This window comes from Lycium barbarum, chromosome 11 (genome assembly GCF_019175385.1).
Source record: "Lycium barbarum isolate Lr01 chromosome 11, ASM1917538v2, whole genome shotgun sequence".
Lineage (NCBI taxonomy): Eukaryota > Viridiplantae > Streptophyta > Magnoliopsida > Solanales > Solanaceae > Lycium > Lycium barbarum.
The window spans coordinates 20,579,604-20,596,699 of NC_083347.1; the positions used below are offsets into that span (position 1 = coordinate 20,579,604).

Consider the following 17,096-nt stretch of genomic DNA (forward strand, 5'->3'; position numbering starts at 1 on the left):
GGTGTGCATAAGTATGCATCTCAATTTATACAAAGTTGAACACGTAAACACATATGCTGACGTGACACATAAATTTTGGAGGTGTAGATGATCATTTTGTAAGTTGGAGTGTTCAACTGACAAACTAGAGACAAGTGAAGGTGTCTACTTGTGCACACCCAGAATTGGAGGGCATAATTGTCAGCTAAGGCAAAGTTTGAGAGTCTGTTTATGTATTATGCCTTCTTTTTATCATTTTCTTGAAAAAAGAACAAAGAAAAATATTTTTCTAAAGCATTGAAGTTTCACCTGTGGGATCTGTGGTTGTGTTTCCCATAGTTATTCCAAAGAAATTAATCAGCATCTAACAAGAAAAATTCTCATAGAAGAGAATGGTCCAAGGTACTTAGAGAGCACGGAGGTTGAGAAAAAAATAAAGACATTTAAAACTTTATTCTTATTTCTTAAATATGTCATAACAATCGTGTGGCTATGAGAATTTTGACATTTGTGGTCCTAGACATATCATAACATTCGTGTAACCATAAAATCTTGTGATTAAGTGTATAATGCGAAGTCTGAATTGTTCCCAAGTTTAGACACATGTCATTTTTTCTAACGAACTAAAAACGAAATGTTGCCACGTAAACTAGAACAGAAGAGAGTATAAAAAATCTATGCAGTTAGTAATTAGGATTTAGACTGTAAATCCTATTTCATAACTTGGCTAGCTATGGTTTGTTTTCTACAGTGTGTAAACATTAGATTTTTCTTCACGTTGTTTTGGGTACCAATCCTAGTGCTTATTTAATTTCCAGCTTGTTGTTCTGCTGTATTTTCGGGCGAATTTTTCCGAAGCAATAAAATATCAACTTTTCAGAAAGAGAAAATACATTAAGAAGAACTGAAGAAGGGAATCGGAAGTTTCAAAATGAAAACTTTGGATAGACCTCCACCAATTATAAAGCTAGAGTTCTAGTTACGAAATCAATAGATGTTAATAGCTTTAGTTAAAAAAATTCTATTTGCATTAAAAATTCACTTAATATATATAAATAAAGAGAATATTTCAAAAATATACAGCCTAACACAAGATATTACACTCACATAATCATATTTTTAGTTTGCATCTGCATAGTCATCTCTTATTTTTCCGCAATATAATCCGATATAAAACATTATACAATATTATAGACTTACTGTAAATAATGTATTAACCATGTATAAAAGTGTATAACTGTTTATACGAGGTATTTATACACAGTTTTACGCTTGTTATATAAAATTATACAATGTTACAAAACTATAAAAAAAAAAATTGATAACATCACCTCTGAACTTCAACCACAAAACTCCATCCGGAATGAGTCAAGTCCTCATCGAATAGCTTCAGATTTTAACAACTTCAAAATGACATCCTCAATGAATGTCAATCATCACTTTGTCAATAATCTCTACAAATTACAAAATTCATTTGAGTTTTCAAGCTTTTACAAATCCCAACTATGAGGTTTAAATTTTTCACTTTAATCCACCCAACAATGATTAAATCAGTGATCATAAACATGAATTTCACTTTCAGTCAATTTTTAAGTATAAAAAAATAATCACAAATTAAAGAATTATTACCTTTTCCCTAAATATTTCAATTATATAGTACAAAATAAACTAAATAGGGTAAGATCTGAAAATATACTGTCTCGTTTTGATAATAAGTTTGGGCCAAGTGATAAAAAGTATAAAAAAAATTATACGAGTAAAAATTTTCTATAAATAATTTATCAGAAACTGATTAAGCTATCCTTTCTGATTACCCTATAAACTCATAATTTTAGATTCGACTTCCACTGAACTTGATAGAATAACACTTTAAATACCTTCTAGAAGTTAGGAATCGGTCAATTTCTTTTTGAAAGTTATCTCCCCATTACGACTCCAACAAAATAATTTTCTGGCAAAAATAATTCCCAAGAGATGAGTTAATGGGCCCAAGAAATTTCTAGATCACTTCTACTTTTGGGGAGTAGAAGCTTTATTTCTTTTGTCTCATACTAAACAACACATAAGAGTGAAGAAATTGCATGGTTCAAATGAGCTGATCTTTAATTTTGAGAAAATAACACAAAATATTCATTAGAGACAAAATATTTACCCATCTATGCCCTTAATAATCTAGTTACTAAAGTACTACTTCGGGACAATTTTTTTACCCCAAGTGCTCCCACCCTCGCTGCCTCAAGTAATCACGGGAGATTCCCCTTTATGATGGGTCGTGTACTCTTTGCTTTGATTTCCCATTTAATTGTCTTTGTCTTGTTCTCATTTTTTGTTTTTGTTTGTTTGTCTTTTTCTCAATTTGTTAAAAAAGTTTTGAGGATGGGGGATGTAAACTTAGAGGAATGGACACGTACCTTTCACTGGTCTATTTTATCCCTAACTTTACGTCCTAAAACTCTTTAACTTCACCATTCACTACTTTTGCTTTGTTGTTCTCTCTATTTTATCTTTTTCCTTTTTTTATTTATTAATTTTATTTTTAAAGAAAAATAAAATATATAGATATAAATATTAGTTAATTATTTTTAGACTAATAAAAATTTGAAAAAGAACTAATAACATGACTTCATCAAGAAGTAATTATGAAAAATAATAAAGTTACTAGCTTAGTCATTAAAATCTAAATTAATAGAAAATATATTTTTATGAAATTTTTCTCTTTTGCAAATAAAAACAAGGCTTATACCTAACTGTGACTCTATCTTTTGTAATTTCTTTACAAAAAATTAACTTGCATAAAATGATATAAAAATCAAAATGTTAAAATCAAGCTTAAACTTTGTTTGTTGTACTTTTTTATAAAAAAAATTCTTTTGAAGGAATGAACATATTCTTTATGATACTTTGTCGATATATGATATATACCAAGTATCATAAACAATCTCTGTAATACCCTATGAGTATATGGTATATACCATGTGAGTATCATAGATGATTAAGCTCTTTTTTTTTTTTTTGAAGAATAAGCCGGTCCTCTATGATATCAATCAGTATATGATATAACATGTGGGTCATTCATCCATGATACCTTGTTAGTATTTGATATATACCATACAAAATCATAAATGATTGAGTTGTGTTTTTCTTGAAGGAATAAACCAATATTTTATCATACCCTGTCACTATATGATCTATCATGTGGTATCATAAAGGACTGACTACAATTTTTGAAGGAATAAATCAATCTTCTATGATAACATGCACATTAGCATATGATATATATATACCATGTGAGTATCATAGAGGATTGAATTGTGTTTATCTTGAAGGGATGAATTAGTCCTATATGATACTCTATCAGTATATGATATATATCAAGTTGGTACCATAGAGGACTGGGTGTTTTTCTTGAAGGAATGAACCACTATTCATGTATAATGTCTTGTCAATATATGATACATACCATGTGAGTATCATAGTATACAACAACAATATACTTCAACTGCTACTGATTTGGTAGACTATATGCTATAATAAATTGTTTTTTAAGATATAGAAAAAACTAAAAAAAATATTAGTTATCCTTTTTATTGATATAAGGAAAAAAAAAAAAAAGGAGCCAAAAGGTGTGTATAATTAGATTATATTTGAAAATTTTGAAAAGAAAAGGAGAAAAAATTAAATGAAAATAACCAGAAATTTAAGAAGAGGGATAATAATAATAAAAAAAAGGTGAATAAAATTAAATATGGAGATTAAAAAGAAAAAAATAAAAGAAATATATGAAATTTAAAAAGGAACAAGAAATAAAAAAAATGAAAAGAAAGGAGCTAGAATTAAATATGAAATCAGATTATGGTGAAAAAGAGAATAAAAAATAATATGCTTTGGGAAAAGAATAAATAAACAAAAAAGATTTAAAAAAAAACACAGAAAAAAGATAAGAAGTAGGGAAATAATAATAAAAGAAGAAGAAAGAGACAATTACCTATAAAAGCAATAATGGATAGAAATGGTAAATAGTTTTGGGGGTAGGAAAGTAAAGCGGACATGGAAGGATAATTATTTTGTGTATAGTGTGCATTGATGTTCTTTTCCCTTTAATTTTTGCTATTTAAATGGGTTGTCCTTTAATTTTTGCTTTTCAAAATCGAACGCTGTCTAGTGAAGCATAAGCTCTTAAGGACGCGGGGCATAACTTATAAAATATTATGATGCGAAAATAAAAGTTTACGCTAAGCAAAAAAAAATATTTGCATTAAGAGACAAAAATTAAAGACCAACACAAAATAGAGCCAAAAGTGCAAAAATGACCCCATAAGTGTCCCTTTTGTTTCACGTCTTATAACGTTTGGTCGAGCTTACAAAATTTATTTAACTTCAGGAAGTGGGCGTCAGAGAAATTAGAGTTATCAGTAGTCAATTAATATTGTTGCAGTGACATTATCTTTCTATCATTCACTAGTTTTGTGAGCCTGTGTTAAGCTCTGGTCCAAAACTCAATATATAAAAGTAAATATTTTAATTAAAGAAATATAATTTATGTTAGTAATATTTAAATCTCATATAAGTATATTTTCAATATATAAAAGTAAAACTTTTATTTCACTCTTTAATATTTTAACTTTCATTTTGATGAAATTATTTACTTCAAATCAAATGCGGAGTCAGAATTTGACGGTCATGAGTTCTGGATCCTAATTTTTTTAAAGTTATTTTGTTCATTAATAATCTATACATAGTTAATGAACTTTTAAGACAAATACAAAATTTGTGCAGCGGATGGGGTTGCTCATCCCTTAATTAGGGGTCACGGGTTCGAGCTTGGGTATGAAAAAATCTTTGGAGGGAGCACTTTCTCCAAATAGGCGCTACACAATGCGAATTATCTGGATTAATCGGGCTCAAATGCGGATACTGGACACTGGATAGAAAATCAAAAAACAGGAAAAATGAGGTAGGAGGTTCGATAGTTTTCGAAAAGTAGATCTTAAAAACAAAAAGTAAATTTGATTTTAAAAAATATGATTAGGACCTAGAAATAATTAATTGAAAAGTTTGACATTTTATTGAAAACTTTGGTGAGGACTACAAAAGCCTCTTAGTTGTCCCTTATATATACTAGTAATATTCATTTTGAACTAAGTAGAAAAGTTAAAAATATTGCTCTATAATATAAAACTGAGGGAGTAAAGAGGAAAAATAAAATCACAAATATTTATTGCAATATCAATATACAAATTAAAGAGGAGTCGAATGAGAAAAATAATTGGTGTTAAGAATTGGGAATAACCAACCAAAATGCAACAATTGGAACACACTTGATGCAACATGAATGGTCAATCAAAAATGTGAGGACTACAAAACTTGCATATTCTCCCTTATATATAAGTATAATACGCGACGATATGATTGAGGATAGTTGTAAAATCAACATTTTCACTAAAGGAGTTTAATATATATATGTAAATAATTAATTTTTGACTTATAAACATAATATATCTTTTTATATATTAGTATATTTTTCGTTGAAAGATGTTCAATTTACCTTCCTTCGCTCTATTTAGCCACGCCACTGATGAAGGATGTTATTGAATAGTTAGGATCCCTCTATCTCAAAGTTAAGTCTAGTTAGGATTTGGCTTTTAGTGATGAACTTAATCTTTCGATATAAGAAGCGGTTTGCCTCCTTAATAAGCCTCAGCCTTGTGCGAAGTTGAATTAATTGGATTCGTAATTTCGAATAACGATGATTAAACAAATAATAATTGTATACAGAACAAATATCTTCTGTATTTTTACAGCCTTTCAAAATATTCCTTTAGATGATAGATAATACTAACTTGTGATATACATCATGCGTGACGACATGTTGCAACTTATAGCAGCCAAGCTTTTGGATTGCCTAAAACTCGTTTTCCTCAAGGATGCATGGAAAATAAAAAGAGGAAAAAGCAAAAATGAAATGTTTCCAGTTAAATTCAATGGCCAGAAATCTCTTTCAGTGGATTATCATGAAAATTATGTTGTATTGGAAATTACTACAGTTTCTCATTAATGCTCCCTCCACACATTTATGCCCTTTTTTTTTTTTTTTTTTTTTCTTATAAACAGACACAAATCATAAATTGTGAGGCATACCTTCAATTTGATGGCTATCTTTTTTTTCATAGGGGTGAGCGTTCGTTTTTTCGGTTCGATTTTATCAAACTTCGGTTTGGCTATTTCGGGTTCAGTTTTTTTAAGGTGGACACCAAACACCGAACCAAACTAGTTCGGTTCGGTTCTTTCGGCTTCGGTTTTTTAAAGTTCGGTTCGGTTCGGTTCGATTTCAGTTTTTTCAATTCGTTTTTTTTAACATAATATTAGAAGCGATTCCATTGACACTAATTCATATTCTCAAAAGCAATAAAACATAAAACTGATAAATTGAAATTAAAATCAAACAAACAGGATACACAAGAACAAAAACTATAATCATGACATAGGATTACTAGGTGTTATATACATACCGTAAGAATAATTAAGAAAACACATAAAGGACATACATTAATCCTAAAGAGACATCCTAGTTACCTTTCTTTGTTAAGGATATTTGATTTTTTTCAATTGAAGTGGAAAATTAGGGATACAAATGCAAAAGAGGAGTTATTACAATTTATTTTTTTTTGCTTTAAACTTAATGGCCTGAACTATTTTAATTTTTTTGGGTAATGTATTAAATTTCGGTGCGCGTTCGGTTTTTCGGTTTGGTTTTATCAAATTTCGATTCGGTTATTTCGATTTTGATTTTTTGACGATGGACACCAAACACTGAACCAAACTAGTTCGGTTCGGTTTGTTGAAGTTTCAATTTGATTCGATTTTTTTATTTTTGATATTTATGCCCAACTTTAATCTTTCATGCCAAAACAAGAAAGCCATTATTTGTGACAGACTAGAAACAAGGAAAAAAATTTCGACAGTTTTAGAGAAGTGGCATGTTTGCCGGTCCCCACCTGACAACTTTATCTCTCTCTGTTTTTCTTTTTATTTTCTTCATTTTCTCTTTCCTCTTCGATCTTCATTTCCATGGCCATTTTCATTTTGCTTTCGGAAAAGTTTCGCCATTTTAAATTAGCAAACCAATAAAAGATTCTTTTATCCGTGAATTAAGTGAAAGTAAAAAATGAATTATTGTCCTTGAAATCTGGGTTTTTTTTTTTTTCCCCTTCCATTTAGGAGGATTTATAGTGTTTCCACACTTCCCCTCCATTGTGACTCGAACCCAGGATCTACCGGTCGTGGGTGGAGGTGCTTAACCACTGAGTCATCCCTCACTTATCAAAATCTGGGTTTGGAGCCTGGAGGTTACAGTTTTTTCTCTTCCTTTGGTCTGAATTTGAGGGTTTTACTACATAATAATATAGTAATTGCAAATACATACATCTTCATCCCAATTTATATGACATTTTTGTAATTTCAAGATACAAACAACTTTTTCTTTGACCAAAATTTGTTTTCATATATGTTTAGTTATTTTGAATTTTTTATTATTGTGACTTATAGTTTTCATCACATTCAAATATGTATATTTGTTTTTTCAAATTATTGATGTTCATTTTTTTGTAATCCGAACATTGCCATATAAATTGAGATAGAGGGAGCATTAATTTTCCATAACATAATTATACTGTAATTATAATATTATGTTTGGTTGCATAAGTATAATTACACAATTATATATATATATATATTAACAATGAAAAATACGTGTATATAAAAATATTAAATATTAGAGTACTTATTAATAGGTAATTAAAATACACATTCTTAAATTACAAAAATAATTAATATCATGGAAAGTAATCTGTATCTTCCAGCTCCTGTGAGTTTACTATAAAATAGTATCATGAAGAGTATATTTTATCCTTTTCAGCCCTTATTTTTTTTTTTTTTTTAAAAAAGAAGCTAAATTTTTTCCAATAATTTAAGAAAAACAAAAAATAGTGATTTTTTACTTAACTAGTTAACCAGTAAAATCATCCAAAATAGAACAAAATGAAACAAAAATATAAACGAAATTAAGTGAAGGAGAAAGAATAAAGAAGGATAGGTGGGTTTAGCAAAAAAGAAAAAAATATGACAAAAAAAGAAAAAAAGCAAAAAAAAAAAAAAGAATAAAAAATAAGAGAGTATTTGTAGTATTTTTTACATTCAAAGATAGGCTGGAGCTTTGGTCGATGAAATTATTTGGGCATTCTGGCCCACAGTCCATTGTCAGATGATAGGTCCCTTACTCAAGTATTATGTGGCATACCTCACGCATAATAAAATTTCTCATTATCTTGGTGGTTTAATTTAGGAGAGCTAAGTTTTGGAGAAATTTGTAATATTGGAAAGTAAAAGCGAAATCCTAGACCGTAGTCCCTTGTTAATTACTAGAATTAATAGAAGTCTGACTCCTTTTTCTTTTTGGGTCATAGTTAAGAGAAAAGAGAAAAATTCAACTACACAAGGAGGCATAGTTGAATCGACTCATGAGATTTTTAATTATAACACATTTTAGTGACAAAATTGTCATATGGGGATGCATGAAAATTAATTATTTTGGAGTAGTATACACTGATATATAGTGGCATAGAAATGTGCTGTGCAAGTGTATGACGACGGCCTTGTTTAAAATATACATTAGAAGTTACGACATACTTGCAATTAAAAAAATTAATATTAAACCAACGAGTATTATCCACTTAAAGTGTTTAAATTTTCAGTGGCAAAATAGTGAATTTCCTTATATGACAATTATCTCTGATGAAAACAAGATAAAACTGTCATCGAAATGGACTTGAATTATATATATATATATATATATATATATGTGAGAATTTTCTAAGAGAAGGTCCATCATCTACTATACATCAATAAAATAAATTACCCTTATACATGTATAAACCCTTAAATATGTATAATGTAATTTTTCGGTGAATGAGTTTGGATGAACCCTTTCGCTCATCTGGCTACGTCATTAATAAAAACAAATCGATACTGCAATCTTTGCAAGTGGCTATTATTTTCAAAGTTTCCTGAGAAACTATATTAGTGCTATAAATATGTCATAAAGGAAAACCCCATTTCCAAAAAACAGTTTTGTATATAGTACTGTTTCTCTAATGGCGCCCAAAACACCTTCTCTTCCTCTTTGTGAAGTAAAGTATCGAAAAAACATAATATCAAGAGGAATAGAACTCTTCATCCTTTTCCTTTTGTTCTCACTCTTGGCTTATAGATTCATCTCTCTAAAATACCATGGTTTCCATTGGTTATTGGCTGTTATATGTGAGTCGTGGTTCACTTTCCTTTGGATTATCACCATCAGCACAAAATGGAGTCAAGTTGAACCAAAAACATATCCTCGACGCCTTTTGGAATGGTACCACTATCAAACAACTTCACACTTTTATAGTATCCTTCGGATTTGACTTATATACTGATGATGTATAACATATTTACACTATCAGCATATTTTATCTTTTAGATTAGTAATTTGACTTATTATAGATATATAGTTACTTGAAGATCTGGTAGCTGTGGTGCTACCTAATGGGAAGGGATTCAATCAAGACATCTTCATTAAAAAACGCACTTATAAATAGGTTATAAATATTTCTTTTTCATATTTATACATTGTTAAATCCCTTGACAAGTGGGAAACGTTCAGGCGTGGAGCTAGGGGTACGTAAGGGGCGCCAAAAAATTAAAGTAGACTTTGAATCTTATTGGCTTCTTCATGTGTTCACTTCTTATATTTTGAACCCTTTAATGAAAAGCGTGACTTTGCACCGGAAATATTGCACTCTATTATGTTTCAAATTTACTAAAAATTTTGTGTGTAAGAACTCTCCTATAGTACTGCCAGTGTATACATAGAAGTTAGCCTTTTCTTTTTCTTACTTATGCTCGTCTTTTTACTTTTATCTTGTATAATCTATATAGGACCTCGGAGTTTCCTGCCGTGGACATGTTTGTTACCACTGCAGATCCCGTCCTAGAACCGCCTCTTATAACCATAAACACGGTGTTATCATTGTTAGCAGTGGATTATCCGGCTAATAAGCTAGCTTGTTATGTCTCGGACGATGGTGGATCAATTGTAACCTATTATTCACTTGTTGAAGCATCAAAATTTGCTAAGCTTTGGGTTCCTTTTTGTAAGAAGTATAATATTTCCCTTAGAGCCCCTTTTCGATATTTTAGTGGTAACTCATCACCACCACAAGATAGTTCACAAGAATTCCTAGAAGACTGGAAGAGAATGAAGGTATGTAACTATTTACTACTTTCACTTTTTTTGTTTTTCATATTTATATATTTAGTACATCTCATAAGGTTGCTTTTTCCGGTTCGGACGTTTCAGAAATTTAGAGGTTATAATATTGATAAAACTTATCTAAGTTATTTTCTCTTTTCAAAAGTTTTCTACATTATTTTATTAGTATTTTAAAGCTTAAATAATATGGACATATAAATTATAGTTTCAATTTTTGGCTCATCAAACTAGAGATGCATTGATATTATTTACGTATGGAAGGTACTTCCTAAAAATTGTCTATATATAGTGTAACCAATAATGAACACTGGACCAATGAACCTCTGTAAATGTAAAACAAGAAAAAGATTTACAAATTACACATGAGTCCGATAATGCCCACAACAAAAACTAGCTTATATTTTATAAATTTTTGGCGTTATAATCAGTATATAACATTTAAATACATTAGTATACAGTTATAATATACTAAGTATACATCGGCGACGAGTACATTCTATAAGTAGTAAGTTGCTGCTAGCTTATAAAAAGAACTTTTTGTCCGAAAATCGCAGGAAAAGTATAAACAGCTGTGTGAAAAGATAGAAGATGCTAGCAGTCAAGAACCAGAGGCATGTGATTTTGCAGGAGATTTTGCTGTTTTCTCAAATATCGAACGCAAAAATCATCCAACCATTATAAAGGTTTTTTTTTTTACTTATTTATGTCTTCTTTCCTTTTCTTTGGAAAAGTTTTCATTTCCTTTCGTAATTCAAATATCACAAGAAGAAGAAAAAGGTACACAGGCCATCCACGAGGTTGCGATACATAAATGTACTCGTTTTAGTTTCAAATATTATGCGAACCTTTCTTATTTGAAGTTTGTTATTTTGTGTAACAAAACTATATTTTCATAATTTATTTGGATCATGAATCTACCCTAGCATTTATCATTCAACTTCTTCAAATAATTTAGTATCTTTACACTTAAAAATGTTAACAGAATTAAAGATACAACTAGAACTGAAAAACATCGAAACATAGCTTTATATTTTGTTTTTTTCTTCATCATATTTACGTTAGGAATTAAAAGTAGTTGAGTGTCTTGAAAGGATTAAATTCATGCATGCTATAGATTTTTTTAAATAAAATAAGGTAATTTTGTTAAATAAAAGGAATGTATTAGTGTAACTATCCCACAAGAACTAAAGAGAAAAATGAAAAAACTTACGTCGGGATTGACGTTCGTTGCTTGATTCTATATTCGTAGTTCATCATTATAAAATAAACTAAATTTAGAAGATGGTCATATTCTTGTCCCGTCGAATCATACAAGATTGTTAATTATGTAAGGTCTAAATTTAAAATCTTGACATATGTATCACACTCTTCTATGTCATTTTCAGTCAACTTCGATTAGAACAATTCATTGTTTGTTTAATGGTATTAAGTCCTTTTGCTTCCCGTCCGTAAAAAATTCCATTCTTTTTTTCATATTCCCTAATATTCTCAAATTATAACTAGACATCTAATAGCTTTTCTATTTTCAAATGCATGTAGACTTCAAGGAATTATATGATGCATGTAAAAGAGCTTGTGCTTACGTTTCCGTTTGTCAAAAAACAAGTTTGCTTTGATAGTTAAAAATGGTTGTAACATTTCTTTTAAAATTCAAAAACAGACAAACTTATTGATATAATAACTTGGAATGGAGAATTCGAAGCTGAAAAATTGGTTTGAGAAGTATTTCAAGCTTCTAACTCTTTTTTTTCAAGTGAAATTTTAGTCCAAACACAATTTTCAAATACTTTTAAAATGTCAAACAATTTCTAAATACTCTTTTAAACCTCAACAACTACTCATTTTTTGAACTTCACCTCAATAATATCTTAATTACATAACGCCATCTTTTCTTGCTTCACAATAATCTGCTATAACAAATTAAATTACACTAATAGTTTATAAATATTTTACAATGTAAATGCACAATGATTTCAAATTGTTTTATATGAAGGTAATATGGGAGAACAAGGAGGGTCTTGCTGATGATTTGCCTCATCTTGTGTACATCTCGAGAGAGAAACGTCCAAAGCATCCACATCACTTCAAAGCCGGCGCCATGAATGTTTTGGTTAGACCACAAAACCCTACCTTCAAAGAAAAGGATTTTTATTAATTAGTGACATAAGCAGAATTTATGGTTAATGAAGTTAATAAATGAATGAACTATTATTATTAGTTAAAAAAAAAAAGTGCATTTCGATGGACGTTCTTGTTGGAACCCCGTAAAAAATATGGGATTTCTAACGGAAAGTTCATTGGAAATGCTTCCGACAAGACCATTTCAACAGATTTTGGCGGAAAATTTCATAGAAAATTTGCGTTTTTTAGTAAGTATATAATGATGCGTGATGTCATTATTTATATTTTACCAACTATTTTTATTTTTCGTATTATCTATATACATAGTCAATGAAAAAAATTCGACGAAATATTGTCATGATGAGGTGACACCTGCCCCCATCCTCACCACAAAAGAAAGAACAACACCTGCCCCCCATCCCCACCACAAAAGAAATGTTCAAAGAAATGTTCTTTTTTTCTTTTGCTATTGATTTATTTTGTGTATTTGATTTTTTACATTGATGAAAACAGACTAGAGTGTCTGGAGTGATGACAAATGCACCATTCATGCTAAATGTGGATTGTGACATGTACGCAAATAACCCACAAGTTGTACTACATGCCATGTGTTATTTTCTTGGTGCTAAGGATGAAAAAGATTGCGGCTTTGTTCAATTTCCACAGTACTTCTACGATGGTTTAAAAGAAGATCCTTACGGAAATCAATTAAAAGTCTTCCACGAGGTAAATTCTACTAATTTCTAAAGCATACGCATGCATTCAACAAAAAAAAAAAAAAAAAAACATTAAACATGAACCATTTATTAAGTACATTTTAAGACTGAACTTTCATGGGCCATTTATATGTTTTCTTCAGTATATTCAATTATTTAATATTATATATTTATCTTCTGCTGATTAGTATTTGGGAAGAGGAATTGGTGGCATTCAAGGGCCATTTTATCAAGGGACAGGATGTTTCCACAGAAGAAAAGTTATATATGGCTTGTCACCAGATGATAAAATATCTGCTGGTATGGAAATTAATAACTTTTTTTTTTTTTTTAACTTCATGTGGCACAATTACTATTTAGAGAGTTAAAAGGGTTTTTTCTTTGACTATAATATTTTTAAGTATTTTGAATTGTTCATTATTGTTATTTATAATACTTTTCATATAGCTTTTAGTACGCATATTTTATTTTAAAAAAATTAAATTTTTATCTTCGAATATATATATTCGAAATTATGTCGCATAAAGAACCAATGTAGTATTAGTTAATTCTGTTGTCTATTTTCCCTCCATAGAAATAATGGTTTTTAAAACTTTTGCATAACCCCTTTCGTTTATATGACGTCTTAACAACTTTTTACTAGAAAATCATTTTCATAGAGTTTATTTTACAATTGCAAGGACATGTAGCACGATAACATTAGGCACACTGCTTAATTAATAAGACCTGTTTCATGATAATTAGGAGAATTGAAGGATGAGTATCTACAGAAAATTTATGGAAAATCAGAGAAGTTATCAGCATCAGTTGCTAAGACTCTCTCAGGGGGAGAAAATATTATTGAGCAAGTCAATTCAAATTCTCTCTCCAGTTCCATTGAAATAGCACATCAAGTTGGAAGCTGTGGATATGATTTTGGCACAGGATGGGGTCAAAAGGTAATCATGGTTCATTTGATGTAACAATTTTATATCTACACACATACAGTTAGATTACCTAAAATATATTACAGGTAATTGCTTGTAATAAATGAAATTAGTAACTTAAGAAAAATAAGATAGACAACCTGCTATCATATGTTAAATTACACGCATGGTGTTGAAGTCTGTAGGAGGAAAAATTGGTCTCTTTGATATGGCGTTAGGCAATCATTGCATTATGTGCTAGTTTTTAGGATTGAGTTAGTCTCAAAACTCTATCAGAGTCAGACCCATCTCAATTCTTGGCTTACGCGATGTTGGGCCTCCATGTTATGTTGTCGACACTCTAGATGTCCGATCTTAGGCGTGCAAGGGGTGTTGAAGTCCCACTTTGGTTGTGAGAGGAGAAATTGGTTTACATAGTTTTGGACAATCTTCAGCTCATGTACTAGTTTTTGGCGTTGAGTTAAGCTCATAAGTTTTAACACTATCCATGTATGTAAGTTAAATTCATATACATTTTATGAAATAATTAATACCAGTGCAAGTTTTAACTTGATTATTTTAGTGTATAATTTCTCATTTGGGTCTAAATGTGTTAGCTGGGCTGGCTATATGGTACTGCAACAGAGGATGTCTTAACTGGACTCTTTATCCAAGGAAAGGGCTGGAGATCCGCCTACTGCATACCCGACCCGCCTGCTTTTCTTGGATGTGCACCTTCAGGTGGGCCTGCTTCAATGATCCAACAGAAGAGATGGTCTACTGGGCTATTTGAAATTCTTTTCTGCAGTAAAAGCCCAATTATTGGAACCATCTTTGGGAAGCTTGAATTGAGACAATGCATGGCTTATTTGTATATCCATCTATGGGCCTTGAGATCCATATTTGAAGTTTGTTATGCCATCCTGCCTGCCTATTGCCTCATCACCAATTCCAGATTTTTACCCAAGGTGAGAATATTGGGCCCAACCAGTAGTACATATTCTTTTAATTATTATTTTTTGGGGGAATTTTTACACTACCCATCAATTCAACAAAAGTGATAACAAAAAGGAATTGGAAAAACTACAGCCCAATACGATTCGTAAATATAGTTTATAAAACATGTCCACAGTATATAGGTATATATTATATACATACACTATATATATGTACACAATATATACTAAATATACACGCACTATATATATGATATACATACCTATACACTGATAGTGTATAGATAATGTATACTTTGGCCATGCTGGTAAACTAGTTGGGAGAAGGGTACATTTATGTAAACTTCCCAAAAGAATACTTACACTTTATAGCTGCCACCACAAATAATAGCTGGGATATATATATATATATATATATATATATATATATATATATATATATATATATATATATATATATATATATATATTTCTTGCACATAATTAGTGTACATCTTTGTATTAATTAGCTAGCGGTTGTAATTATTTTTGGCAACAAAAACAACAACATACCAACTGTATTCAATTTTGGCTGTCAAGCAAAATATGTTAAACGCCCATAAAATGTAACTTCAGTGTATTTCTTATAATTTTTAACTAGTATGGAGTGAATAATAAATATATAATTACTGTATAATCAGGGTGTACACGGTTATGCACTTATTATATACTTTGTTATGCTTTTTGTTTTTCAATTCATATCTCAAAAGTTATTCTTTACCAAGTTTATATATGTGCAGGCAAGTGAATCAAGTATGGTTATACCAACATCAATCTTTATCATCTACAATTTGTATGGTTTATCAGAGTATGTTCGAGCAAATGAGCCAATAGAAGCATGGTTGAACAATCAAAGAATGTGGAGGGTCAATGCTATGACTGCATGGCTATTTGGGATTCTAAGTGGTATAACAAAGTTACTTGGACTTTCTGAAACTGCATTTGAAGTTACAAAAAAGGACCAGGGAAATGATGGAGATGACACAGATAACTCCAATATTGGAAGGTTCACATTTGATGAGTCCCCAGTTTTTGTGCCTGGCACTGCAATTCTCTTATTGAACCTTGGTTCCTTGTTCATTGGAGTGATAGATTTCAAAAAAGGAAATCTTGAATGGGGATTAGGAGAAGTTATATGCATTATGTGGGTACTCTTTATGTTTTGGGCATTCTTAAAGGGCTTGTTTGCTAAAGGGAAATATGGGATTCCAACACCAACTATTCTCAAGTCAGGGGCATTGGCATTGTTGCTAATCCATCTTTTCAAATTACCAATAAATTGTAAGTAGTAGTAAAGTTTAGATGTTAATTTTGAATGTTCAAAATTCAATAGCATATATGAGTTTAATTAAGGGTTGTTTGAAAGAGCATCTTGTAATTGGATTCACTTTTTAAATGAAGACAGGTTTTGTATATTTAGATGTTGAGAAAACAAATAATCTATTATCTATTATTCAAATCATAATACAACATATTAATGTATATTAGAATCCAGATGCCTTAATCTTAATAAAAATCAATGAGCCTAAGTGTTGATGCAGTATTCCTCTATTCTTTGTTGTAGAAAGTGTGTTAAAAAGTCTCTTGTATTATTAATATTCATTTGTGATAGTTAGAGCAAACTCGATATAGAGATATTTATCTTAAATATTGTTCAATTATCTCACTGAGCAATGCTATATCAGCCCTTGGCCATAAACGAGAGACCGAAAATAGAAGTTTTAACCTGGAAACCATTTTTTCTCTATCGTTAAAGGAAAAATAATTCTTATTTCTTGGATCATAATATAAAGATATATACTATACCATTTACGAAAACAATGTTGTAATGAATGTTTTCTTGTTTCAAGATTATACATAATGTATGTGTTAATTGAAAGTCAACAAATTTTATCCATCTATCTGAGATTATAGAGACATTATATTTATGAGACTGGGTTTAAAAAATAGTAAGTAGTTGAATGTATGACAGTACTACTTTGTCTAGGTATATTTTGACCCTGTTCTCAGGAGTATTTACATTAAGTTGTTGTACAAGTCCTTATTAACTAGGGCTCATTTGGTTTAATTGGCA

The 17,096-nt window shown here is 30.2% G+C and overlaps 1 protein-coding gene across 1 annotated transcript; it reads left to right on the plus strand.

The window, feature by feature from the left end:
- The first annotated feature begins 9,022 nt into the window (after positions 1-9,022).
- Positions 9,023-16,435, plus strand: LOC132617019 (cellulose synthase-like protein H1). Its single transcript, XM_060331864.1, has 9 exons — positions 9,023-9,388; positions 9,952-10,276; positions 10,840-10,968; positions 12,279-12,395; positions 12,920-13,132; positions 13,311-13,422; positions 13,867-14,060; positions 14,645-14,995; positions 15,763-16,435. Exons 1-9 carry the CDS (start codon positions 9,129-9,131, stop codon positions 16,309-16,311), a joined length of 2,250 nt encoding a protein of 749 aa, XP_060187847.1. The 5' UTR covers positions 9,023-9,128; the 3' UTR covers positions 16,312-16,435.
- The last annotated feature ends 661 nt before the right edge of the window (positions 16,436-17,096 follow it).